The 27,887-nt window shown below is 40.0% G+C and overlaps 1 protein-coding gene across 17 annotated transcripts in view; it reads right to left on the bottom strand.

The window, feature by feature from the left end:
* The window catches only part of ST7 (suppression of tumorigenicity 7), a 297,160-nt gene that overhangs the window by 207,826 nt on the left and 61,447 nt on the right, over nt 1–27,887 (bottom strand). For 7 of the 17 annotated variants that reach the window (XR_016230711.1, XR_016230712.1, XR_016230713.1 and 4 more), the window contains exon 1: nt 21,576–27,433. Coding sequence is in view for 4 of the 7 variants with exons in the window: in XM_070069828.2 (XP_069925929.1) it covers nt 21,576–21,597 (22 nt within the window). In the remaining 3 variants the exon portion in view is untranslated. 17 annotated transcript variants of the gene reach the window in all.

The raw sequence follows: 27,887 nt of genomic DNA, 5'->3' as shown, positions 1-27,887 counted from the left end.
CTGTTTGCAACACGTGCATCTCATATCAGTTTAAGTCCCAAATGTTCCACTTTCAATCCAGCTCTCCAAATAATGTGTCTCAAAAAGCAGAAGATGCCTGCTGCTTTGCCACCCCTGTGGAAGACCCAGGTGGAATTCCAAGCTCCTGGCTTCAGCCTGGCCCAGCCCCAGCCACTGACACCATTTGTTGAATGAACCAGCAGATGGAAGATATCTTTATCTCTCCGTCTCTTTCTCTCTCATTCTACTTTTCAAAAAAAAAAAAATAATCAGAGAAAAATCCCGAAAAGCTTCATGTGAGAAAAAAGTCCTGATGCAATTAGCAGTAGATAGAATGGAGAAATTGGAAAACTCAGGGCCAGCGCTGCGGCACAGCCGGTGAAAGCTGCCGCCTGCAGTGCCGGCATCCCATATGGGTGCCAGTTTGAGTCCCGGCTGCTCCACTTCTGATCCAGCTCTCTGCTATGGCCTGGGAAAGCAATAGAAGATGGTCCAACGTGCTTGGGCCACTTGACCCACATGGGAGACCTGGAAGAAACTCCAGGCTCCTAGCTTCGGATCAGCCCAGCTCTGGCCGTTACGGCCATTAGGGGAGTAAATCAGCGGATGGAAGACCTCTCTTTCTCTCTCTGCCTCTCTGTAACTCTGCCTTTCAAATAAATAAATAAATAATCTTTTAAAAAGAATATATAAAAAAAAATCTAAAAAAAAAACCTCAAATAATCAAGTTACTATGAGAAAGGATCTGACAACTATGAAATTGATTCAGTTAACATTTCTTGTGTGTATATTTTATTTTAAGCAAATTAGCTGTATCAAGTAAAGTTTGAATTTGCAGATGCAAGTCTGCTCCCCATCCTTTGAAATGACTGAAAATAGAAAATGTTGCTCTCATTCATTTGGAAGTGTACTGACAAAAGATATCAATGCACAATTTCAGGAAACAAACGTGAGACATATTCTGCATCCCTGAATTATTGTTCCAAACTGATACCACACACAGCTGGTGTTATGAAGACTCCAACTTCCTCAACAAGGGAAACCGGAAAAGGTCAATCTAACATGAAAAACAAACATACAATAATCAGGTGTACAGCTGATGATTCCCCAGCAAGTGAAGACCCAAGGACTCCAAGGACTGACTATTTTATATCGTTAAAAAACAACAGGGCTGGGGCAGGGGCTCAGTGAGTTAAAGCCCCGGCCTGCAATGCCAGCATCCCATGTGGGTGCCAGTTGGAGTCCCAGTGCTCCATTTCTGACTCAGCTTCATCATGACAGCCTGGGAAAGCAGTAGAGGATGGCCCAAGTCCTTGGGCCCCTGCACCCGCATGCGAGACCCAGAGGAGGATCCTGACTCCTGGCTTCAGATGGGCTCAGCTCCGGCCATTGTGTCCACTTGGGGAGTGAACCAGTGGATGGAAGACAGCTCTCTCTCTCTTTCTCTCTTTGTTATCTACCTCTCTCTGTAACTCTGTCTTTCAAATATATAAAATAAATCTTAAAAAACAAACACAATGACAAACTCAAATGTAAATTCCGCATGCCTCTGCTTAGTGAGAGCCTGAAGTAAAATGAGGCATGTATAGCATGGCTGCAAAGGTTTTCATGATATGCACAAATAGTGGCAAGGCAATTCTGCTCACTGTGCTCTCTTATTTGGCAAATAAATCTCTGATGCATCTCTCAAAAGAAATTAACCAAAAAAGTACATATACCAGGAGTTTTAGTTCTATCCTTACATATTACTAACTATTCCGATTAAAATTTCAGAATAGGGGCCGGTGCTGTGGTGTAGCGGGTAAGGCCATCACTTGCAATGCCAGCATCCCATATGGGCGCCAGTTCGAGTCCTGGATGCTCCACTTCCAGTCCAGCTGTCTGCTATGGTCTGGGAAAGAAGTCAAGGATGGCCCAAGTCCTTGGGTCCCTGCACCCACGTGGGAGACCCAGAAGAAGCTCCTGGATCCTGGCTTTGGATCCGTGCAGCTCCGGCTGCTGCAGCCATCTGGGGAGTGAACCAGCAGATAAAAGATTCTCTCTCTCTCTCTTTCTCTATCTCTCTCTCTCTCTCTGCCTCTCCTTCTCTCTGCATAACTCTTTCAAATAAATAAATCTTTAAAAAAAATTCAGAATAATTGATCAGTACTGTCACAGGAGAAAATGCCACTTAATCCATCTGAATTGGAATTAAACCAAGCAAAAAAATATGCTACAACATCCATATTCAGGTATTGTAGATTTTTTAAAAATAATTATAAGCATGTATTACTTAAGAAAATCTAACAAACATATAAACCAGATAAGGTAGTAAGTGGTTATTTGTATTTAGGAAGAGTCTCCTTAACTATTGCAAAGGTCCCAAGCCCACTCACATAGCAGACATCTTCCTGAATAACGAGAAGGACATTGACACTATTGTGTTCAGTAAGACCACCACTCTAAGAAGAGATTAAGTTTAATTAATCATTAGGTGAGGTAAACAGAACACCCAGAAGTACTGATGTTTGGCCTTCAAAATAACTCAGTACCACTTCCCAATACTTCACAGACAGCAGACCACTACAAGAACAAACTACTTTTAATAATTAGTTTGGGGGCCGGCACCGTGGTGCAGTAGGTTAATCCTCCACCTGCGGCGCTGGCATCCCATATGGGCACTGGTTCTAGTTCCACTACCCTGCTTCCAATCCAGCTCTCTGCTGTGGCCAGGGAAAGCAGTAGAAGACGGTCCAAGTCCTTGGGCCCCTGAACCCATGTGGGAGACCCGGAAGAAGCTTCTGACTCCTGGCTTCGGATTGGCGCAGCTCTGGCCATTGCATTTATTTGGGGAGTGAACCAACAGAAGGAAGACCTTTCTCTCTGTCTTTCCCTCTCACTGTATGTAACTCTACCTCTCAAATAAATAAAAAAAAATAAAAATAATTAGTTTGGTAGGGGCTAGGGCTGTGGCACAACATGTTAAAGCCCTGGCCTGAAGTCCCGGCATCATTTCTAGTCCCAACTGCTCCTCTTCGGATTCAATTCTCTGCTATGGCCTGGAAGAGCAGTAGAAGATGGCCCAAGCCCTTGGGCCCCTGCACCCACGTGGGACACCCCAAACAAGCTCCTGGTCCTGACTTCGGATGATGGGCTCTGCTCTGGCCTTTGTGGCTAACTGGGAAGTGACCCAGCAGATGAAAGACCTCTCTCTCTGTCTCTACCTCTCTCTTTAACTCTTTCAAATAAATAAAATAAATCTTAAAAAAAATAATTAGCTTGGTAGGCCCTAAGATATGTAAATTCCAGCCCTATGGAAAAATGATGCAATCAGAAACATAAATCAATAACATAAAAATGTTAAAAACTGGTAAATTTTAAAACTAAAGAAAACTATTCATAGAAATGAAAAAACAGTAACATAAATGACTAATAATAATACCTGATTAAATATAGGCAACACATAAAAATAAAAATGGCAATACAAATTGAAACTGAATTAGTTAATATATATTTTAAGACAATTAAAACTCACAACAGCCCCATGACACAGTGCTATCTGTATCCTCATTTTTTTACAAAAGAAAAAACTGAGAAATTAATCTACCTTAAGGTCATGCAGCTAGTAGAAGAAAAATTCCAACCCAGAAAGTCTGACTCTAGAGTAAAAAAATCTACTGGATAGAGCGTGGATTCTGGAAAGAATAACAGGTCATTAAAAATGATGGATGCTTTGTGATAGAGGACAGTGATGGAAGAGGGGTGGGGAGGGCATATAAAGTGGCATAGATGTTGGAGAAGGAGCTGAAAAATCATGGTTCTGTGTGTAAAAGAGGTGTTTCTAATGAGGATCATGGGACAAAGTTTAATAAAAAAAAAAAAAAAAAAACAGGTTGAGAGTTGCACTAGTGAACTAGGAAGGTTCATACATAACTGGCACCTGAGATGAGCATCAAAGAGTGACAAAGTGGCTAAGAGCCGAATCTCTGGAAATAGGCCCAGATACAAATAGAAGGCCTTGCATGAGAAAAACACTCAGGAAAAAAGCAAATAAGCTTTGTTTGGCCTCAGTGTATATCCAGTAGTAGTGGGAGTTAAGCTGGGAGAGGAAAGTTAGGACCATATGGCAGCTTTGAACACCCAAGAGGAGTTTATATTTAGTTCAGAAAGCAAGGAAGAGTCACCGAGAGTGTTCTGAACAGGTGCTGGACGTGGAGGAACACGAGCAGCAAGCTAGATGACACCAAAGAATACAAACTGTGTAATTCCACCTATTACATGAAGTCAAAGGCAGAACTAATGTTAAATTATAAAAATCAGAAAATGGTTACCTGGTGGGGAAGGACACTGACTAGTAGGGGCACACAGGAACTTTCTGAAGTAATAGAAATGTCCTATATATCACTTTGTTAATACTGCCAGGAATGTGTACAACTGTCATAGCCCATAAAATCATAATGTTAGTTATATAGGAACAGAAGGAAAAAGAGAAAGGGAGGGATTAGGGGAGAGGGGAAGGAGAGAAAGAAAAAGAAAATCCACCTGTAGAATGGGGGGCGGAGGGAGAAAGGAAGGATGCGAGGGAGGGAGGAAGGGAGGGAGAAAGAAGAAAGGGATAGAGAGAAAAAAGGAAATAAAATGGAAAGAAGTAGGAAGGGAGAGCAGAGAGAGCGAGAGTGATAGAGAGACAGAGAACTCACCTTAGAATGGACCCACATATGGAGGAAGAGAAGCAAGGGAGACAAGTTAAAGTGACTATTATGGAAACTCAGAATACCGACTAAGGAGAGAAGACTATGGCTATAAAGAGAAATTAGAGGACTGTCGCTCCCCGTCTTCGTGGAGGAACGACACTAAGCCCTGCGCTGTTCTTTCGTCTGCTCGGCCCTCCCCGGGTTTGCTGCTGTTTCTTCCCGGGTTGGCTACTATCCCTTCCACCTCCGTGGAAGGGCAGTTCCCCCTGGCCGCATTCCCCACTTCCGCAGGGGAGCGGCACACCGCCGGCTTGCTCTTCTCGGGGGCTGCACGGGTTCCCTTAGATGTTCCCCATAGATGTTCCTGGTGCATGCCGTCTCTCTCCTCCTTTATAGTCCTCTTCCGCCAATCCCAACTCAGCTGCCCACACGCCGAGTACGCTGCTCTCCAATCAGGAGCAAGTCCTACAGTTTATTGGTTGAACTGGAGGCAGCTGTGTAAAAGCTGTTTACTTCTCTCCCAGCGCCATATTGTGGGAGAGCAGATGCATAGAATAAGTCTTAATTCCAGTAACTTAGTCCAGTCCGGTTTGCTCCCCACAGAGGACTGATCATATTCTAAATGTGTAAGAATACAAACATTATTCAGCTCAATATTAATGTGCATGAATTAGAATTTCACTCATTGTGTCTCCTTAAAGTGTTAGCTGCCAGATGGCAGGAACCAAACAAGGTTTTTCCATTTAAATCAATTTTTCTTATTCTTTTCTACTTGTTTATATTTGAGGCTGCCATTTCTATCTCTATACTCTATTTTATGCCAAATTTTCAAACACAATCAATGTGTTGATAATTCTGTGAAATGGGTTCCTGGTATGGAACACTAAGAGAAATTAAACAACTGACTGCTTCGCTTGTGCCATTAGAGTTTGCCAGTCTGCAAAGCTATTTCACTGAAGTATTACAACAATCCCATAAGGTTAATTAGTACCCCATTTTGTAGATCTAAAGCTAGGAGATACGATGCCTGAGGCAACTAGTGAAACCAGGCCCCATTTTCTGCTTGACGCAGAGTCCAGGTTCTTAAGCATTGTGCTATGCACACACACTAAAAATAACTGACAAAGTAAGACTGCCTGGGACTAATGCAGAAAAAGGGTAAGAAAGAAAGCACAGATTAACTCATAATCCATTAAGCATATTCATCCTGCAGCTTTCAAAATCTACATTAGTGGCAGGCACTTGGCCTAGTGATTAAAATACCGGTTAAAGCTGTATCCCACTTCAGTGTGCCTGGGTTCAATTCCCAGACAGGGTTACCAATTCCAGCTTCCTGCTAATGCAGACTGAACAGGCAGTGGTGATGGTTCAAGCAGCTGGGGTGCTGCCACCCATGTAGGATATGTAAACTGGGCTCCCAGCTCTGCTTAGTCCAGCCCTGACTGTTTCAGGCATTTGGGGAGGTAACCAGCAGACAGGACAAAGTTCTCTCTTGCTCTCTCTCTCTCCCCCTCTCACCTCCCACCCTCTCTATCTACCACTCAAATTAAATTTTTAAAGAAATTCTACATTAGTTAACTAAAGGTTATTGCAAGACATTGTTTTATAAGTAAAACAAGTGTAGATTATTTTCATGTCAGTTGCTGTAGGCATTAGACAATAGGTATATAGATTCATATTTAAAATGTATCTACGTAATACACTGTTTCAGGTCAATTCAATCTCTATCAAATCAGGATCAAGCTTCAGGTCTTTGAAAATTACTGTAATGTCAAATAATGAGAAAATATTTTTTAAAATATAAATTCAAGTTCATCTGAATTTTTTAAGTAATTTATTTATTTATTTGAAAGAGTTACAGAGAAGAAAAGAGAGAGAGAGAAATCTTCCATCTGCTGTGTCACTCCCCAAACAACCACAACAGCTAGAGCTGGGTCAGTCCGAAGCCAGGAACCTGGAGTTCCATTTGGGTCTCCCACATGGGTGACAGGGGGACCAAGGAATTAAGCCATCTTCTGCTAGTTTCCCAGGTACACTAGGAGAGAGCTGGATTAGAAGTGGATTAGCTGTGGTGGAGTGGGTAAAGCCATCGGCTGCAATCCCATATGGACGCTGGTTCAAGTCCCAGCTGTTCCACTTCTGATTCAGCTCTCTGCTATGGCCTGAGAAAGCAGTAGAAGATGGCCTAAATCCCTGCACCCTTGTGGGAGATCCTCAGATTGACCCAACATCAGCCGTTGCAGCCATTTGGGGGGTGAATCAGCAGATGGAAGACCTCTCTCTCTCTCTCTGCCTCTGCCTCTGCATCTCTGTAACTCTGCCTTTCAAATAAACCTTAAAAAAAAAAAAAAAAAAAAAGGAGTAGCTAGGGCTCAAACTGGCAACCATATGGGATACCTGCATTGCAGATGACAGCTTAATCCACCAGCAGCTTAATCCACTGCACCACAAAGCAAGTCCCCAACTGAATTTTTTTAAGTTGATTTTATTTAAGGTATAAAGTTCACATATCTCGCATATATAGATTTAGGAACATAGTGCTACTTTCTACCCTGCCATCCGCTTACCCATGTTCCTACCCTTCTTCCTCCTCCCTCTCCTATTCCCACTCTTAATTTCTACTAAGATCGATTTTGTTTGCTTTATACTTAAAAGATTAACCCTACACTAAGTAAAGAGTTCAAAAGTGGTAAAAAAAATTTTTTTTTTTCAGTACCTCTTTTGAAACACAATGGATGCAATTGGAAAGCATTACACTTGGTGAAATAAGCCAGTCCCAGCCGGAGCCATGGCTCACTTGGATAATCCTCCTTCTGTGGTGCTGGCATCCCATATGGGTGCCGGGTTCTAGTCCTGGTTGCTCCTCTTCCAGTCCAGCTCTCTGCTGTGGCCCTGGAGGGCAGTGGAGGATGGCCCAAGTGCTTGGGCCCCTGCAGCTGCATGGGAAACCAGGAAGAAGCTCCTGGCTTCGGATTAGCACAGCACCGGCCATCTCAGCCATTTGGAGAGTGAACCAACAGAAGGAAGACCTTTCTCTCTGTCTCACTGTCTATAACTCTACCTGTCAAATAAATAAAGAAAAAGAAAGAAAGAAGCCAGTCCCAAAAAGACAAATACCATATGTTCTTCCTGCTCCATGGTAACTAACAGAGTACCAACTGAATTTTTAAAAGTGACAAAAAGTCAGGCTGAATCTATTTTGAAAGACAGGTTTGGTTTCAAATCTCTTGAAACCACAAAGATCCACAAACATATCAGACTCAAAAAAGTAGTAACTCAACAGGACAACAGAACCAGTTTAATAAGGAGAATCCTGTTCTAATTAAAGAAATGTGAATATTTAGGCACTGATGGGAAGTATATATTATAAAGTAGTATTTGAAGGTACAATAAACAAGGGAAAGATATGTATTCCATATTTTTGGGAGAACAAATGTTTTAAGGGCCATTAAGGTAGCATTTATATGAATTTAATTTTAAGTGTTCTAGGCACAAAACATTCCTATGTATTTGTTAGAATATATCACCCTGGCTTTGCTCTTCTTTCATTACTGGTTTCACCATTATTGTGAGAAATTAAAGACATTAATGAAAGCAAAATATGCCATGTTCATGAACTGGAATAAGCAATATTGTCAAAGTGGCAACTCTCTCAAATTGTTCCACAGATTAAATAAATGCTCAATTAAAATTCCAGTGGCCCTCTTCATAGAAACTGGCAAACTTTCAAATGTATAGAGCTATGAAAGGATCAAGCATAACCAAAAGAACTCTGAAAAAGGACAGATTTGTCATGTTTACACTACTTGATATCAAACGTGATCATAAAGCAGTAGCAATCAAGATTATGGTATTGGCATAAGGATAAACATAAAGAGCTTTGAGATAAGACAGAAAGACTAGAAGTATGAGACCAACTGAGTTTTGATAAAGTTGCCAATGCAATGAGGAAATGGTCTTTTCAAGAAATAATGCTAGAACAATCTAATAATCATCTGATGAACAGCCGTTAATTCTTCACAGTATGCACAATTTACAACAGATCAACCACAGTACGCATGAATGCAAAACATGCAAAACATCTGCAAGAAAATGCAGAGGAAAATCATCACAACATAAAGATTTGCAAATTGTACTTCATTAAAATTAAAAACTTATTATCATGGCCAGCGCTGTGGCACAGTAGGTTAATCCTCCGCCTGCGGCACCAGCTTTCCATATGGTACCAGTTCTAGTCCTGGCTGCTCCTCTTCCAATCCATCTCTCTGCCATGGCCTGGGAAAGTAGTAGAAAATGGCCCAAGTGCTTGGGCCCCTGCACCCACGCGGGAGACCCAGAAGAAGCTTCTGACTCCTGGCTTCAGATCAGCACAGCTCTGGCCATTGCAGCCATTTGGGGAGTGAACCAGCAGATGGAAGACCTTTCTCTCTGTCTCTCCCTCTCACTGTCTATAACTCTACCTCTCAAATAAATAAATAAAATCTTTAAAAAATTTATTATCATTTATAAAATAATAAGGAAAGCTGAAGACTGTAAGAAAATATTGTCAACACATACATCTGACAACAGACTTGTATCAAAACACATGGAGAGGCTGGCACTGTAGCATAGCAGGTAAAGTCACCACCTGCAGTGCCAGCATCCCATATGGGTTTGAATCCCGGCTGCTCCACCTCCCATCAGGCTCTCTGCTATGGCCTGGGAAAGCAGTGAACATGACCCAAGTCCTTGGATCCCTGCACCTGCTTGGGAGACCCGGAAGAGGCTCCTGGTTCCTGGCTTCAGATCGGCTCAGCTCCAGCCGTGGCAGCCATCTGGGGAGTGAACCTGCAGATGGAAGACCTCTCTCTTTGTCTCTGCCTCTCTAACTCTGACTTTCAAGAAAATAAATAAATCTTTAAAAATCTCAAAATTCAATAAAAACACAACCTAATTCTTTAAACCAAAGTATTTGAATAAACACTTCCTCAAGGATGACATACAAATGGAAAATAAGCACATTAAAAGATGTTCAACTTGTTTAAGAATGAGTTAAATAAAATTAAAATCATAATATAGAACTAAACACCAACTAAATTAGGAAAAATTAAAAATACTGACAATACCAAAGTTGGCGAGAATATGAAGCAATTGAACTCCCATATACATTGCTGGTGGGAATGTATAATATAACCACTTTGGAAAACAATTTGGCAGTTTCTCATCAATAGCATTCCTAGATATTTACCCAAGAGAAATGAAAACATATGTCCATGTGAAGATTTATACATGAGTGATTATACATGCAGCTTTATTCCTAAGAACTCAAAACAGGAATCAACTCAGCTTCAACAGATGGGTGGATGAGACAATTCAGTTATTTCTGCTATCCAGCAAATAAAGGAACGGAACTACCAATAACAATGACATAACTGAAAACATTATGCTGAGCAAAACAAGCCTAACACAAAGACATATATACTGTAGGATCCCATTTATACAAAATTCTAGATGTGGGGAATGACTACAGAGAAACACAAGGGCTCTTTTTAGAGTGACAAAAATGTCCCGTATCTTGATTACAATTATGATGATGGTCACTTGTATGTATACATTTGTCACAATTCATCAAACTGTACATTGAAAGTGCATATATTTTGCTATATGTAAATTACTCATCAATAATAGTTATTTAAAGAAAAAAAACAGGTTTCCATTGCCACAGTTGGCATATTACACAATTCCTTAAAGGAACAAGAAACATAGCTTTAATATCACTACTTTTTCTGTTCTCCTTCTCTCACTGCAATGTCCCCATGCACAACTGAACTTTAAATTTCTTGAAAGCTTTTTGCTCTCTTTCTCTAGCTTAACACATGCTATTCCTCTTCATTCAACAAATATCTATGGCATTGAATCAAACAGGCCCCCACATGTCGTCTTACTTTTGTTACCTAGTGTTATTCTGAGAGCGGATTAGAACTGAAATCTCCTAGTGTCCTAGGGTTTGGTTTACTTTATTTTTTGTATTTTATTCATTTTAAGCAGAACATTTTTTGTCTTATAAACTATTATGTAAGAGTCTAGTAATAAAGATATATATGATCAAATATTGATATTTAATAAACATTAAAAACATAAGTTAATCTATCAGTAGTTCCCAATATATCAGAATGAGTTTTCATATGTGAATGTACCTATTATTCTTTTTTCAGTTTTTGAGTACCTGAAGTGAAATTTAAATAAAATGTTAAAGCATGGACCAGCAAACAAAGGCCCATGGGCCAAATCCTGGCTACTACCTGCTCTTGTATGGCCCTTGAACTAAGCTGTTTTTTGTTTGTTTTGTTTTGTTTACATTTTAAATGATTGGAAAAAAGAAAATTAAAAAACTAAAATATTTTGATATGTAAAAATGATTTGAAATTCAAATTTGTGTTTCCATAAATAGTTTTATTGGAACATAGCCACATGCATTTGCGTATGGCTTTTTTGCAGCACAATGGCAGAGTTGAGTAATTACAAAAGAGGCCATACTTGTATGGCCTACAAGTCTATAATATTCACTTTCTGGCCCTTGACAGAAAAAAGTTTCAGACCCATGATTTAGAGAATCCTGGAGAACCAGCCTCATAGTAGTGATGGCAAACTGTATTTTCCAAAGACAGCCACTATAATATTTTCCACAGTAAATGTTCTTCTACAATGTGACCTTGCTACTCTCTCACCTGGAGAAGTCTAATTCCCTTCCCTTTGAATTGGTATCTTAGCAACTTGCTTGGCCAGTGTAATCTGGTCCAAGTGACATCTGAGGCTGGCTAGATTATAAGAACGCTTGAAGCTTCTGCATAGGTCTCATGCAACACTCAGCCATCAGATGTCCCTCTGAGAACCTAGCACCATGCAATAAGAACCCTGAATCACATAAAGAAGTGTAGGTATGTTGGTACGGTTTCCATTGTTATAAGAAAATACCTGAATCTGAGTACTCATAAAGAAAAGAGTTTTACAACTTAGCTCATAGTTTTGGAGGTTCAAAAGCGTGGCACTGATATCTGCTCAGCTCTGGGAAAAGCCCCTCCTGCTGTGTCCCATTGTGGATGACATGATGGTGGGAGAAGAATTGACATGACCAAACAGGAAGCCAGTGTGCGGGGGGGTGGGGGGGGGTGGCAAGCATGGTCTTTTAAAACAAGTTGCTTTCAAGAGAATAACTAACTCACTTTGAGAGAGCAGTATAGATTTCTTCCCAGGGCCGCACACCCAATGACCTAATTACCTTGAACTAAACTCCATCTCTTAAAGATCCCACATTCCCATATTCCCCACACAGAGGATTGAGATTTCGATGCACAAACTCTCAAGGGGGACACAAATCACATCCAAACAACAGCAACAGGCATTCCTGCCAACAACCCCAGTTAAGTCCCAAGTCAACAGTCAGCCACACCTAATACCTGAGTGCGAAAGATATTCTCGCCTCCAGCTCAGGTGAATCTTTGATGTGAAGATAGCACCAACAGAAATATGACTGTGACTTCACAACAGACTCTTCACAACAGGGTCCAGTGGCCAACAAAGTGTCAAAGATAATAACAGATACTTGGGTTCTGTTTCTGTATTTTTTTTTTTTAAGATTTATTTATTTGCTTGAGAGATAGAGTTACAGACAGAGAGAGGGAGAGACAGAGACAGAGGTCTTCCATCCACTGGTTCACTCCCCATATGGCCACAATGGCTAGAGGTGAGCCAATCCAAAGCCAGGAGCCAGGAGCTTCTTCCTGATCTCCCATGTGGGTGCAGGAGCCCAAGCACTTGGACCATCTTCTACTGCTTTCCCAGGCCATTGGCAGGAAGCCGGATTGGAAGTGGAGCAGCCAGGACTCAAACTGGTGCTCATATGAGAATGCCGGCACTGCAGGTGGATGCTTAACCTACTATGCCATAGCGTGGCCCCAAGTTTCTGTGTTTTTAAATTTTTATTTGTTCATTTTCATTTTATTTGAAGGGCAGAGAGATAAACAGAGACATCTTCCATCAGCTGGTTCATTCAACAGTGAGAGTTGGGCCAGTCCAAAGTCAGGGGCCTGGAACTCAATCTGATGCCTCTCAGAGTGTGCATTTGCAGAATGTTAGATGAGAAGCATAGGAGCCAGGACTCAAATGAGGCTCTCTAATATGGGATGCAAGTGTCCCAAGCAGTTTCCTACCATTGTACAAGACACACACCCCTAGATACTTGTGAGCAATTACAATTTGGGGTGATTTGTTAGGTAGCAACAGAGAGCTCAAACACCATTAAATTAAAGCACCAGAGTAAGTTTCAGATGGGAAACCCCAGAGGTGAATCACCTGTGCTCCTCTAGCCCAAGATGTCCTAGAAGTAGCCAGGGGTGGCAGAAGAAATAAAGAATGCTCCAACTTGGTCATGGTGATTTCCTAATACATACTCACCCCAATCAGCCTCGCTACTGCCCAAATTGTTCCAAAACACCTGAATCTTAACTGCAAAATCCTCACAAAGAAATGGAAAATAAACTGTGGCAGTGCTGTGGCCTAGCAAGTCAAGCAACTGCTGGAGACACCCACACTCCATATCAGAGTGCCTGGTTGGAGTCCCGGCTCCTCTGCTTCCATTTCCGTTTCCTGCTAATGTGCCTAGAAGGCAGAAAACAATGACTCAAATGCTTGAGTCCCTGCCACCAATATGGGGTAGACCCAGACTGAGTTCCTGGCTACTGGCTTTGACCTGACTCAGCCCTGATGGTCATGGGCACTTAAGGAGTGATCTAAGGGATAGAAGATCTCCACCTCATAACCCCTGCCCTGCCGCTGCTTTCACTCTGTCATTCAAATAAATGAATGTTTTTTTTTAAAGAAATGGAAATAATTTTTCTAGTTGCTGAAATTATATGAGGATTACAAATAATCCTGTTTCCACACTATAAATAAACTCATTATACTGATTTTTTTATTTTAAGATAATAACTTTTAAAAATGATTAAGTGAACTTAGATCAGATGTGGTCAAGTTATCAGTACATGGCAGCTTACCCATTAACAAATCTGGGTTTAGGAATAGAAGTTCATATGCTAGTTTTATTCTATTTGTGTCACTCATTGCTGCTCTAAAGAATGACAGGAGTTGTTTACTCACATGTTTATGACATGTACCAGTACATGTGTAGATAAACTCCTTAACCTAGAAAAAATTTACTAAACTCACCTTAGGCCCCTAAAAATTCACATCACATTTTCAAATGATATTGCCTTAATCCACAGCAAATTCAAATTTGAAAGAATATCAGGGCTTGATATATACAATGTGCCCTGCTATGCTCTGGGGATATGTCTTCTTCTGGTATAAATTTAATTCAAAAGAGATCAGTGGTAATTGAATCATTATCCCATTGAAATTGCTGGGCACCATATGTGACACAGAATAGTGTATTTATTTTATATATACAGGGACATATTTTTTATTTATTTTAAAATTTTAAGGTAAACAAATTTTTGTATTTCACATATACAGATTTAGGAACACAGTGATACTTCCCATCCTACACTCCCTCCCCACCATGCTCTCACCCTTCCTCCTCCTTCCTCTCTTATGCCCTCTCTTATTTTTTATGTTTTACTATCAGTTTACTTTATACTCTTAAGATTAAACCTACACTAAGTAAAGAGTTCAATAAATAGTAAGAAGAAAAAAAAAAAAACACTGTTCATCAACAGTAAAGACAGGGGGCTGTAAAGCAATCATCAAATCTCAAAATGTCAGTTTCACTCATATATATTACATTTTTTGGTACTCTGTTACCACAGATCAAGGAAAACATGGTATCTATCTTTTTGGGACTGGCTTATTTCACTAAGTGTAATGGTTTCCAGTGTCGCTCCCCGTCTTCGTGGAGGAACGACACAGGACCCTGCGCTGTTCTTTCGTCTGCTCGGCCCTCCCCGGGTTTGCTGCTGGTTCTTCCCGGGTTGGCTACCATCCCTTCCACCTCCGTGGAAGGGCGGTTCCCCCTAGCCACTTTCCCCACTTCCGCGGGGGAGCGGCACACCGCCGGCCGGCTCTCTCGGGGGCTGCACAGGTGTTCCTTCAGATAGATGTTCCACGTGCATGTTGTCTCTCTCCTCCTTTATAGTCCTCTTCCACCAATCCCAACTCTGCTACCCACACGCCGAGTACGCTGCTCTCCTCCAATCAGGAGCAGGTCCTGCTGTTTATTGGTTGAACTGGAGGCAGCTGTGTAGAAGCTGTTTCCTCCTCTCCCAGCGCCATATTGTGGGAGAGCAGATGCATAGAATAAGTCTTAATTCCAGTAACTTAGTCTAGTCCGAGTTGCTCCCCACATTCCAGTTGCATTCATTTTGTTGCAAAAGACAGGATTTCATTCTTTTTTTACAGCTGAGTAGCATTTCATAATGTATATAGACCACAATTTGTTTATCCAGTTTTTAGCTGATGAACATCTGAATTGATTCCGTATCTTAGCTATTGTGAATTCAGCTACAATAAACATAGGGGTACAGATAATTCTTTCATATGCTGACTTCATTTTGTTTAGTAAATTCCCAGGAATGTGATGGCTGGGTCATATGGTATACCTATTTCTAGCTTTCTGAAGTATCTCCATACTGTCTTCCACAATGGTTGTACGAATTTACATTGCCACTAACAGTGAATTAGGGTATCTTTTTTCCCCCACATCTTCACCAGCATTTGTTTGTTGATTTCTGTATGAGAGCCATTCTAACCAGAAGAACATTTCTCAAACACTAATTTTCTTAATTTTTAATTCAGTAAGTGCTGTACATTTTTTGAATATTTATTTAGGTGACTATTACATGGACATGAAAAACACTTGTAACAATAAAGTGTTTTAAGTGGAGAACATCCCAACATTTAGTGGCTTATCCCAATCCTGTTGTGATCAATTAGTGATGCCTGCCTCAAAGGTGACTAGTAGAACTATGTAGGGCATTTGCCAACCTTGACCCATGTAATCCAGTTCCATGTAGTCCCCTCCCTTCAGGTCTCTTACTGGGTCCCTTTAAAGATCCCCACGATAGACCTCTCAAATTTCCACAAAGTCTTAGAAAGCATTACCTCCCTTCCTTCAGCCAGTCTTTACCACTGTTGGACACTACTCTCTACAGATGCTCCTTAATACAGGCCCCCTTAACAAGATATCCTGGCCCCACATAGCCAATTTGCCTAACACCAAGAGTTCATTAGATACACCGCACTTTGAGTTTAGATGATAGATGGCCAAACCCATACAGAATATGGTAATGCCAAGATTTGAGTCCAGGCAATCAAGAGCCACAGTCTATATTTAGTCATGGTATCTGGCATGTGGTCACTGTCCTTTCTATAACATGTATTGCTATGAATTGACAGGATTTGGCTTCCAAACTCATAAGCAAATGGTACTAAGAGGGTAGAAACTAGACGCTGTTATGGGGCCTAGGAGGTGGATTCAGTGGGAGGTCCTCAGATCATTGGGGGCTTGCCCTCAGAATGTAGTTCTCACAAGAGAATTGGTTCCAAAAGCCTGAGCTGGGCATACTCTCTCTGCTTCCTGGCTCACTGTGTGATCCTTCCTCTTAATTTAAAATACACATATTCTAATTAAAAACATTAGTGTGTTAATTTATACAGATTAGGGGAAAAAAGGAGGGATGTCAATACTCCTCAAAAAAGTAAAAAACCAACAAAAGGGACCATTCAGTTCATATTGTAGTATCTCCTATAGTCTCAAATTGAAAGCTTAACAGTATTTGAATTTAATTTAATGCAGTTACTATTATTGTTTAAAAAATACACATAAGTGACTTTCCCAGCTCAGAATGCATAACAATGAATCCTATTCACATCCTGTGTAACTCCATGGGGATTCAATGAGGAAAGTTTCCATATATGGCAATTTTCCCCAATAGATTCCCTACCGCTTATACAGGATATGAATCTGGTCCATTGTAACAATGAAAAAACAAATCACAAAACTCACATTTGATTTTCGCTAAACAAACTTTTCAGACTAACAATTTGGGAAGCCAATACTGAAATGAAAATAAGAAATCTGAGAATTTAAAAATAACCACTGGCTATTTTTATTCCATTTTTTGCTAGCAAAATAAGTATATTAAAAATCAGACTGAAAAAAATCTCATCTTACTTAGTTTAAAATATTCTCTTGATGCTAAAAGTTACAATGTCAGTTATTATCAGAGAAGTCAGAGAAGAAACTCAAAAGAAAATTTCAAATTAGTATGTTTCCAGAAGAAAGGGCAATATGATGTCTAGTCAGAATTAGTATATGAGCCTTAGATTCCCAAGTTCCCATGTCCCAACACATATCTTTATAATCCATAATTATTTTTCCGTATTTGTGACTTTAGCAGTATGTGATAGTCTACTTATCTAAAGTCTTATAATAATATTTTATTTTATATACAATACTCCAAGTGCAGACTTAGAGGTGAGGTTTTGTGTATACTTAAGAATTTGTTTTTGTGTGAAGATTTAAGTACCTAACTCCAAAAAAACTAAATACTAACAATCTGATTAAAGTTGTAGGAAAGGAAAGGCTGGTTTTCCTAAATTATGATCAGTTTTATATGATAAATGAGAAAACAAGTTATACTACTAAAATGTCAAATATACTAATAGCAGAAACAGTTGTCTCTGATACAATTATTTAATAATGACCAGGTATTTATATCGAGAAATGGCTCAGTGGTGAAACTGTCCAATGTGGACTGATCATAGTCCTATTCACATCAACAAAATTCACAGAAATTACACCAAAACAATAGACACAAGTTGAATCTCTCCTTTGAGCAGGTGTCAAGAAGGGTTCTGGGATGCACACATGAGAAGGGAGAGATACCATTTACTTATGACGTCTTTGAGATCCAATATCACTAGAATACATTCATGTGACTACCTCTCACACAATGGCTCAAAATTTGAGATAATTACCTTGTTCTTTGTAATGTGGCACATGCTCGCTGTTAATACTGAGAGGCTGTCAGTTACAACTCACTGCATTCACCAGTAATGCAAGTATAAGGCAACAGCTGAATTTGTGATGCCCATCACAGACAAATCACACGGGTCATCACACATAGACCAAATCCTATCCAGCCTCTGGCTTCCTACTCAACATGATGTGGGCATCAAAGGAAGGTGGGGAAGACACAGCTTGAAAGGTATCACTACTGCCCCTCACCACTATTTCCCCTTTTCCACTAAGTTCAGGTGGGTGGGTCCCACACTGCTGCCTGGTTGGCATTTGGTGATTTCTCTTCACCCCTCACAGATGGTCTAGATGTTCTCTTTATTTTAACAAAATGTTCCGAGGACAGATCAGATGATACTCTTTGCCCTATGGATACTGTTTCTCAGCAGGGAAGCTGGTGCTCTTATCACCAGACTAATAAGGTAGGTATACTGGAAGACAAGTCAATGTGTTAGAGCCTGGCATGATTCCCAGCACTACATTTTTAAATGATACCCTTGGGAATTGAAAAAGTTAAACATGGAAGGGGAAAGAAGAGGAGAAATGGGCCCAATAAATGCTAATTGAATAAATGTTCATCATACTTAAAATACCTTCTCTTTAGAGAATAACCGGCCTTATGAGGATGTAACTAAATGGTAGCAGGGCAAAGTAAGTTTTCCTTCCTCCACAGCAAGAAATGATGAACAAATTTCTTTTCTCCCTTTCTCCCTGAAAACTTTTTCTCCTTTTAAAAACTTTAATAGGCAGAACAAGTTTGGTGCTGCTTGGGACACCAACATCCCATATCGGAGTGCCTGGGTTTGAGCCCCAGCTCTATTTCCGGATTCCAGCTTCCAGCTTGTGCATACTATGGGAGGCAGCAGGTGAGGGCTCTGCCATCCATGTGGAAGACCTGGCTTGAGTGTCCAGCTCCTGGCTTCAGCCTGTCTCAGTCCCAGCTATTGTGGGCATTTGGAAAGTGAACCAGAGAACAGGAAATCTCTCTCTCTCTTTTTCTTTTTCTTTTCTTTCTCTCTCTCTCTTGCTCTCTCTCCCCCTCTGCATTTCAAATCAAAGTAATAAAAAATTTTAAGAAATACATTAAAATTTTAATAGTAAATTTCTTTTAATATGGGAGAATTCAAATGATTTTAAAATATAAACTATCATTAAATCAAATTAAGTATCCTCAAATACAAAATTAGATTGACCACCCTCCTCAAAAAATTTTGATAGTACTTTCTTCTTAGACCTAAATTATTCTGACCATAGAAACTAAAATTGCAAATCCTGGCATATGACTCCCACTTTTAGACTTGGGAAATTTCAGTAAAAGATAGTACAGCTCCATGAAACACATCCAGATGGTAGCATAGTTACAGAAGTCAAACTTCCTAGAGTATAATGCAATGATTAGTGTGTATATACTATAGAAGACTTCTGTTTCAAAATGGCCCAAAATAGATTGACTGTTGCCTATCTACATAATAGTGGGATATTCAGATCTATAAGTTAGAGATGTCAGTGGTAAAGCTGGAGATATTGACTAAAATGATGTCAGAAGAGAATTTATTAATTGGTGTGATGAAGCAGGGTCTACTCTTCCAGGTAATTTTTTTTCAGTCATCTAAAAAGATTCTGTTTTTCTGGTTGTTTGGGTAAAGTATATTTAAATCAAGCATTATTATTTCAGGCTAATTAAGGCTAATTCCTGAACTCAAAGTTCTAAAACGCAAAATCAAGTTACTTACTCCAATATATGAAAATAAAGATATTTCTTTCTCTTATAGGCAACGAAAAAGGAAGAAAGGAAATTAAGAAGAACCATTCACAATGTGAACCTGTGGCATCAGAAGTCACAACAGCAGTTATCTTTTGATGGAGAGGGGAAGTAACACTGACTGGGAAGCACCACAAGAGAACTTCCTGCAGAAATGGACTGCTGTGTGTTGAGATCCGGGCACTGGCACTGGACTGGGCAAACATTCTGAGTGGCACACGTAGTCTTAGGCATTTTCTGTATGTATGGTCTACTTCAATTTAATAATGGCTTCCCAAAAAGGTAAAAATCAAAGGCCTAAAAAGTTATGCTTCAGATCACACAACAAATACTTAACTCTGAGGGCAGACTTTGGGCATTTCCCCATCGGAGGAAGGCAGTCCATTCTCAACATCTAACATCTACTGAAATACAAAGCTGCCGGCGGGCTTCTTGTGGCAAGCAAGACACAAAACTCAATCCTCGGGAAAGGCAAAAGTTGCTGAAAACATCCATGATAGTATTCTGTCTCCAGAATGGTATTCTCTTCTGTTCCGTTAATTTGGTAGCTATGGAGACCAAAAGCAACCAGCACTTTTCAAACATACCCAAGCAGCACATGGGCGATTTCAAAAGATCAGGTTTAAGTATCAAGAATGGCTGTGTGTCTGTCTGATCAAACGGACAGGACGACATCAGTGGCCCTAGTTGGAGAACCCAAAGACTCCCACACTGAGTGTCAATTTCCATTTCCAGCTAAACAAAGTAACAGGATTAATTTTCCTTCAGTACACAGTGTAAATATTTCTGTCCATACCTAGGCTCCTACATAAACAAAATCTCATGACTGAAAGGAAGCTGGAAGGTCTTTGCCACTTAATAACCTATTTATACTTCTTGGATGACAGTAACTCCAAATTTACCATTAAACAAATTCAAAATTATTTTTAAATTATTAGGAAATAATTTTGTCCCATGCTGAATGGGACATTACATCTCACAGTTACTCTATCTTGACCTTGATTAGGCAGTCTGGTGGTTTCAGAGATGGGAAGTTTCCACAGTTAAACAACAAAAATAACTAACTCTTTTAAACATTCAAAAAACAACAGAACTGAGGGTTATTAGCTCCTGTGAAATGCACTGTTCTGGAATAACCATCAGCTATGCTAAGAGTCAAACTGATCACCTGAGATCAGAAAGAAATGGTCAAATTACAAATTTGTAAGAAACTGCTTTCCTAAATTCCTGCCCTAACCCCCTACTCCTCTGCAAAGATAGTGTCTTGCCAATGTGTAATGCTTTAGGCCAGAGGGTTGGGTCTCTTGAGAAATTCGTAACTGTCACCTTTGCTTATAGATGATGACAAAATATTCTGCAGAGCCTGTACTACAGCACTGACAAGTTACATTATTCTATACCTGACATTAAGTAATCCTCAAATAGTTAGTGGTCATTTTTTTAAAATACCAATTGTAGCTGTCTACAACTGCTGTCCAGCCCAGCCCATTGTGCAGGGCCTGCTCTGCACCAAAGCACTTTCACTGTGTAAGTTTTAAGAAGGATATGATGTTGCTAGGCTATGATGCTACTCGGAATATCAAAATTGAAGCCACTGTAGGAAAAAAAAAACCCATCTTCAAAAATAGAGACATTTCTTATTCTTTTTTAACCTACATACAAAGTCTACTCCTGATGTTTTTCTTAAAAATATGCAAGAAGAATATGTAATGATACGTTTTGCTCCCTTGAGATAAAAAATATGAGTTTGTCTTTCCTTTCTAATAAATGCTATCACCTCAGATCCTCCCAGTATCTATTTTCAGGCTTAAGCACCATCACGAAGCCCACAACAATAGATCAGTGACAGGCCTGATCCCATCAATTAGCACGTTCCAGGGAGGCTGCCTGGATCCTGTCTTCTTACCTCCCTCTTGGAGGCCTGGATTTGACCACAGTGACATCCCTGGCTGTAAGGATGAATAACCCAGTTAAGGGGAGTCCCTTCCCTGAGAACATTTCCTTTGTAATTAGAGCCAAAATACAAAATACAAACGACCTAAGGCAAAGTGATACGAACTCCAAGTCAATGAAACCATGACAGCAAGCAGATTTCTAAATAGCAGAGAAGAGGGATTCATTTACTTACATGAAGATTCAGTGCCAAACATGGCTGGCTGCAGAGGCTGCTTTAAAAAAAATTAGAAAAAGAAAGAAAAGGGGGGGTGGGGGTAAAAAAAAAAAAAAAAAGGAGAAAAAAAGCACGGAGCGTGTGCCTGTGAGAGGGAAGAGATGAGCTGGCTACACAGCAGGGGTCATGAAACCAGACAATGCAGTCCAAGCTGTGTCCAGCTGCCAGATTCTCCTCTCACGAGCTTCAGTTTTCTCCCGTGTTACTGAAAAGCAAGGTCTCCTACAGCACCGAAACCCGAAGAGCTGCTTTTGAAAATCCACTAGGCACAGGAAGGCCGACGTGGCTCTTCTGGGATGCAGCGAGGCAGGACTAGGTAGCAGCAGGGGCAGGACTGGGAGCAGCAGCAACAGCGGATACTGCAATCCCCAGCCCTGCTGTAGCAGTAAGACAATAGCAGGGCTTATGCATACGCTGGATGACGTCAGGGACACTGCACAGACCGATTGCGCTGCTTGAGCCAGAAGCTCCAGGGGCTTCAGGGGAGCAGCACGATTCAAAGGGGAATTCCTTTGTCATAAAATGCACAAGACCAAGAACCACACATATATTCTGCCTCCTGACAAGGTCTTCATCCTGTGACAAGGCACAGCAAGAAACCTCAAAGAAATTTAAATACTGGCTTTGTAGCAACTAACCATAAAAATATCATGCAGATCAGGGTTCTTGGTTTTATGCAGCAAATGCAACTTTTCAAGGCAAGGCTATCAGAAATGAGAAAGATAATCTCCCTTTAATCAATGGACAAATCAAAGTCTCCCCATATTGTCTTATTCTTAAAAATCTGCTTTAAAAAACACCTAGAAAAAAAGTAATTACAAACAAGTTCAATGTGATTTCTCTAAGCTTATGGTAGACTGACAGAATAAGGACTGTACATTCAATCACAAGTGTGAAAATATGCATTGTACATACATTCTGGACATATAAATACAAACAGAAGTAATAAAAATTTTAGTACAAGTGTTTAGAACACTGCTCAAAACATAGTGAGCACCTAAATGTCAGTGATTACGCTATTAGTTATTTTATCACAGTTATTCAGATGTGAAAAATCACTGCTCCGGGAATCTATTTGTGTACATACATTCATCCTACCCTTTTCCTTTTGCCTGACTTTTCTTTGGTTTACCTTATGGAAATTTCTGCCATTTTCCACAGTAACTCAGTCATTTTAAAAGCTGTGTGCATAGTGCATACCTATGTATGAATGGGTATTTGTAGCTAATATATTTCTTTTTAATTTATCCACTCAAAGAAATAACTGCAGATAATATTCTGTTTCTTGAATCAATGGACAAATCAAAGTCTCCCCACATAGCTTTATTCTTAAAAATCTGTTTTAAAAAACAGCTAGAAAAAATGTACAGACTTTCATTAAAATTAATTACTGGATGCAGCAAGCAAAGAAATTTTAATGTTTTGGAAAATGCTGAAATGCACAAAAAGTAAATACGAATATCTGTGTGAGTAAGTATGTTTATGGAATCCTATAATCCTATACCTTTAAGAAAATAAACAGAAGGAAGTTCAAGAATTCAAGTTTCCTCTCCACCAATTCATCCAAGGACATACCTTTTCCAAAAATTTGTGCTCACAAAGGCACAACTTTAAATAGATACAATTTTAAATATGAAATTCTGATATGAATGTGAAAGTGCGAATTATTTACAATCTGAAAGTACCAGTAGCATCTTTTCTAGTCAGTATAGGTAGATCAATCTCACCCTCTTAATGGACATATAATATTCCACTGAATGAATGTACTATAATTTATCCAAAACAAGTTGACCTTTAGCTTACTAAAAATGCTGAAATATTATACAAACAAACTTTTGTTATAGGAAAGAAAAAACAATAGCTAAAATTTTTTTACTATATTCTGAGAACTTTACATGCATTAACTCATTTAATCTTCATAACAAGCCTATGAGGAAGATACCATTTTTATTCACATTGGACAAATGGTTAAATGCTTTGTCAAAGTCACAGAGGTAGTAAAAGATTTGCTGGGATTCAAACCATTCCAAAGCATTCCAAAGCAATGCTCTCAACTACTCTGCCACTTGAAATATTTGTAAGTAATTGCCAAAATTATATAGTATTTTAAGGATTCAATGAAATGAAGGGAATATAAAAACGACAGAAAACGTGGTAGGAGAAAAATCCTTAAAAGATAAAGATGACTAAAGAAAATTAAAAATTATAGAAGACTACTGAAAATCATAGGAATTAATAAAATATAATCCCTTCAAAAATAATAGATCAAGTCAACACCAAGGGGGAATATCAATAACATTGTGGAGCCAGTGCTGTGGCATAGTGGGTAAAGCCGCCACCTGCAGTGCCAGCATCACATATGGACGATGGTTCTAGTCCCAGCTGCTCCACTTCTGATCCAGTTCTCTGCTATGGCCTGGGAAAGCAGTAGAAGATGGCCCAAGTCCTTGGGCCCCTGCACCCGTGTAGGAGATCTGGAGGAAGCTTCTGGCTCCTGGCTTTGGATCGGCGTAGCTCCGGCCATTGTGGCCATCTCAGGAGTGAACCAGCAGATGGAAAATAAATCCCTCCTTCTCTGTCTCTCTCTCTCTCTGTCTCTCTCTCTCTCTCTCTCTCTCTCTCTGTCTCCGCCTCTCTGTAACTCTGCCTTTCAAAAAAATAAATCTTAAAAAAAAAAATAACATTGCTGAAACACAATTGTAGGAAGGGGCTAAGGGCAGTGCACCTCAAACTGGTTGAACCCTAAGGCCAGAATTTTAAATTGCATATGAAATGTTGTATATGAATAGTCACTCACATGGTAGGTGGATGTGGCAATCAGAAAGGCAAGAGGAAATGTTGAATAAGAAAATGGTTCCTAGATAAGAGAGATTTTAAAAAGGAGACCGGGGCCATACACAGTAACTGCCTAGCTGACTCATTTCTTTGCTTCTTTTTCAGCTCACATATAAGAATGTATACGTGGGGGCAAGCGCCGCGGCTCACTAGGCTAATCCTCTGCCTTGCGGCGCCAGCACACCGGGTTCTAGTCCCAGTCGGGGCGCCAGATTCTGTCCCGGTTGCCCCTCTTCCAGGCCAGCTCTCTGCTGTGGCCAGGGAGTGCAGTGGAGGATGGCCCAAGTGCTTGGGCCCTGAACCCGCATGGGAGACCAGGATAAGTACCTGGCTCCTGCCATTGGATCAGTGCGGTACACAGGCCGTAGCGCGCCGGCCGCGGCGGCCATTGGAGGGTGAAGCAACGGCAAAGGAAGACCTTTCTCTCTGTCTCTCTCTCACACTGTCCACTCTGCCTGTCAAAAAAAAAAAAAAAAATGTATACGTGTATGTGAAAATGTATTTTTCTGGGGGCCTATATTTATTTCATGGCACAGACTTTGAGTAACTTACAAGCTGCAATATTTTTTGAGAAGTCTACTTTTGAGACAACTGTAACAGGACCAGTCCACATGCCAATAACATTAAACATTTCACTTGCTGGCAGAACTGACACAAATCACACCATCTGCCTCCTATGAAGGTTTCTGTAACCTGGAGGCCCGAACGGCAATTAAGAAATCACTTACATGCCATGTCAGAGTGCCCCTGGGTTTGAGTCCTAGCTGTACTCCTGATTCTAATTTCCTGCTAATGTGTACCCTAGGAAGCAACATGTGATAGCTCAAGATCTTGGATATCTGCTACCCATGTGGGAGACTTGGATTGAGTTCCTTGCTTCAGCCACACTCTGACCCAACTGTTGTGGGCATTTGGGAACTGAACCAACAAATGGAAGCTCGCTCGCTCTCTCTCTTCCTGTCTTTCAAATAAAATGTAAATAAATAAATAAATAAATTTTAAAGATAAAGAGAAATAAGAGGATAAGCAGTGATTAAATGGGTGAATAGGAGTGTGACTTCTGATAAATTATCAGGAAGACCACCCTACAAAGGCGATATTTCAACAGAGATCTTGAAGAAAAAAAAAAAAAGAATATGTATCTGCACAGTATGGAAATCATCTGATAGGAGGAGCATGGCAAAAGTCATAACCAAGAGTGTTTGGGGCCCCTTAAGAAATTTTTTACAATAAATCTATAGTCAAATATCAGTTTTCTAGTAGAAGATAGCACCTTTGGTGCTATGATAATGCCATTACTTCAAAAGTGGTTGTATTGAAATGAGCTGACAGCAAAATAAATTTTCATTTCTAACCCAAAAGAATTCATTCTCCCATGAAATGAAAACATGAGCTGTTCTCTTCAAAGTCTAACAGATGAAATTAAATATGCCTAGATATTTAAACAAGTAAATGTTTATAAAAATGGCTAAAGATGACAAACTAGGTTCCTATCATATCATACAACTAAATTACTTAATGTATTTATTAATGTGGCAAGATCTTAAACCATAAATTAGCTCTACAACACACACAAATTTTGAAATCGACATCTGAATTTCTTTAAAACAATTTCCTTTGTCCTCATTAAAGTTTTTTATAAGTATTACTCTTGATGTCTACTTAGCTTGTTAATGTTGTAGGTCGTAAAATACCAACTACATATAAATCAAACATTACTTTAAAAACAATGGAGAAAGTTCTAATGGTACAACCCAAGATACAGAAAAATGAAAAAATTAATGATTCCGTTCTTCTGGGAAGAAAGACAAAAATTTTTATAATTAAAATAAAGCTCTCTGGTAATTTTTTTTCTTTCTTAAAGTCTTCTATTTATTTACTTGAAAGGCAGAGCAACAAAGAGAGAAGCGGGAGAGACACAAAGAGATTATCCATCTGCTGGTTCACTTCCCAAATGCCTGCAACAGAAAGGCTTGGCTAGGACAAAGCTAGGCGCCAGTAACTCCCAGGCTCCCAACTTGGGTCGCAGGGAAGCAAATCATCCTCTGTGTCTTCCTAAGCACACTAGCAGGGAGTGGGATCAGAAGCTGAGCAGATGAGACTGCAACCAGTACTCTGATCTGGGATGCTGGAGTTGGAAGCAGTGCTTTAATCAACCGCACCACAAAGCCGGCCCTTGGGTAGGACTTTAAAAATCTGATTTATCTGTAAATGGCTATTAAGGTGTTCTTGCTTCAATACAGTAGCACATATAGAGTGAATTTTCTAAAATATAGGTACATTTTATTTCAGAGCCCTGCAACAAAAATCCTGGTGTATTAATCTTATAAAGAAAATCAAAACATACACACACATGAGAAAACTTCAAAAAAAGTTTGTGGAAAATAGAATTAAAAAATGTTTATTTTGATGCAAAAATTGAAATCCATGCATAATTTTTTTCATAATATTCATTTTCCATGACTTTTGTGAAGACCCTGCATATGGGTAAACTTGCTTTAAAGGAACCCTAAAATAGGAAATTATAGATTTACAGAACAAACATGTTTTTGGCAATCAACTGCTTTAAAGAATTTTACTTCCAAAAAGTATCTACCACAGAAGTTCTTCAGCAAGCTCCTAAAAGCTGCATTTAAATATCACTTTTGGGGCCAGCGCTATGGCATAATGGGTAAAGCTGCCACCTGTGGTGCTGCCATCCCATGTGAGCACTGGTTCAAGTCATGGCTGCTCCACTTTGGATTCAGCTCTCTGCTATGGACTCAGAAAGCTGTGGAAGATGGGCCCAAGTCCTTGGGCCCCTGCACCTGCATGGGAGACCCAGAAGAAGCTCCTGGCTCCTGGCTTTGGATCAGTGCAGCTCGGGCCATTGCAGTCATTAGGGGAGTGAACCAGCAGATGGACAACCTCTCTTTCTCTCCGCCTCTGCTTCTCTGTAACTCTGCCTTTCAAATAAATAAATTTTTAAAAAATAAAAGAATAAAAATAAATATCACTTTCACAAAAAACTATATACCACCATAATAAGCTGTCTTGCCACAATCCATCCATAGGTCTAAAGGGGTCATTTATAGATAGTATCATAGAGCTTAATCTGAATGCACTCTAGGATTTTCATTACACTAGTTATGGAAAGTGGGTTTTTGCCCTGGGGGGAAAATCTTCCAAAAGTCTTTAATCTTTAGTGTAAAAGCAACCTGTCAACAAACAGGGTCACCATTACCCTGATGCTCAAAGTAGGGCAACAGACTTCTGAACTGATTTCACAAACTTTGGGTAGAGACTGAGATCCTCAGTTCATCACAACTTCACCTGCCACTCACACTCTGACCCCACTAGAGCCAAAGGAATCCCCTGCTCACTCAAACACCTCCACCCAGTCTGTCTAACCTTAACTTTATTTCTGAATCCGTAGCAGTGAAACTAGACACTGGG

The sequence above is a fragment of the Oryctolagus cuniculus genome, chromosome 3 (assembly GCF_051225735.1).
Source record: "Oryctolagus cuniculus isolate XC-2025 breed Fujian yellow rabbit chromosome 3, ASM5122573v1, whole genome shotgun sequence".
NCBI classification, from domain to species: Eukaryota; Metazoa; Chordata; class Mammalia; order Lagomorpha; family Leporidae; genus Oryctolagus; species Oryctolagus cuniculus.
The sequence above is the reverse complement of the archived record's forward strand: the minus strand, read 5'-3'. Positions and strand labels throughout refer to the sequence as shown.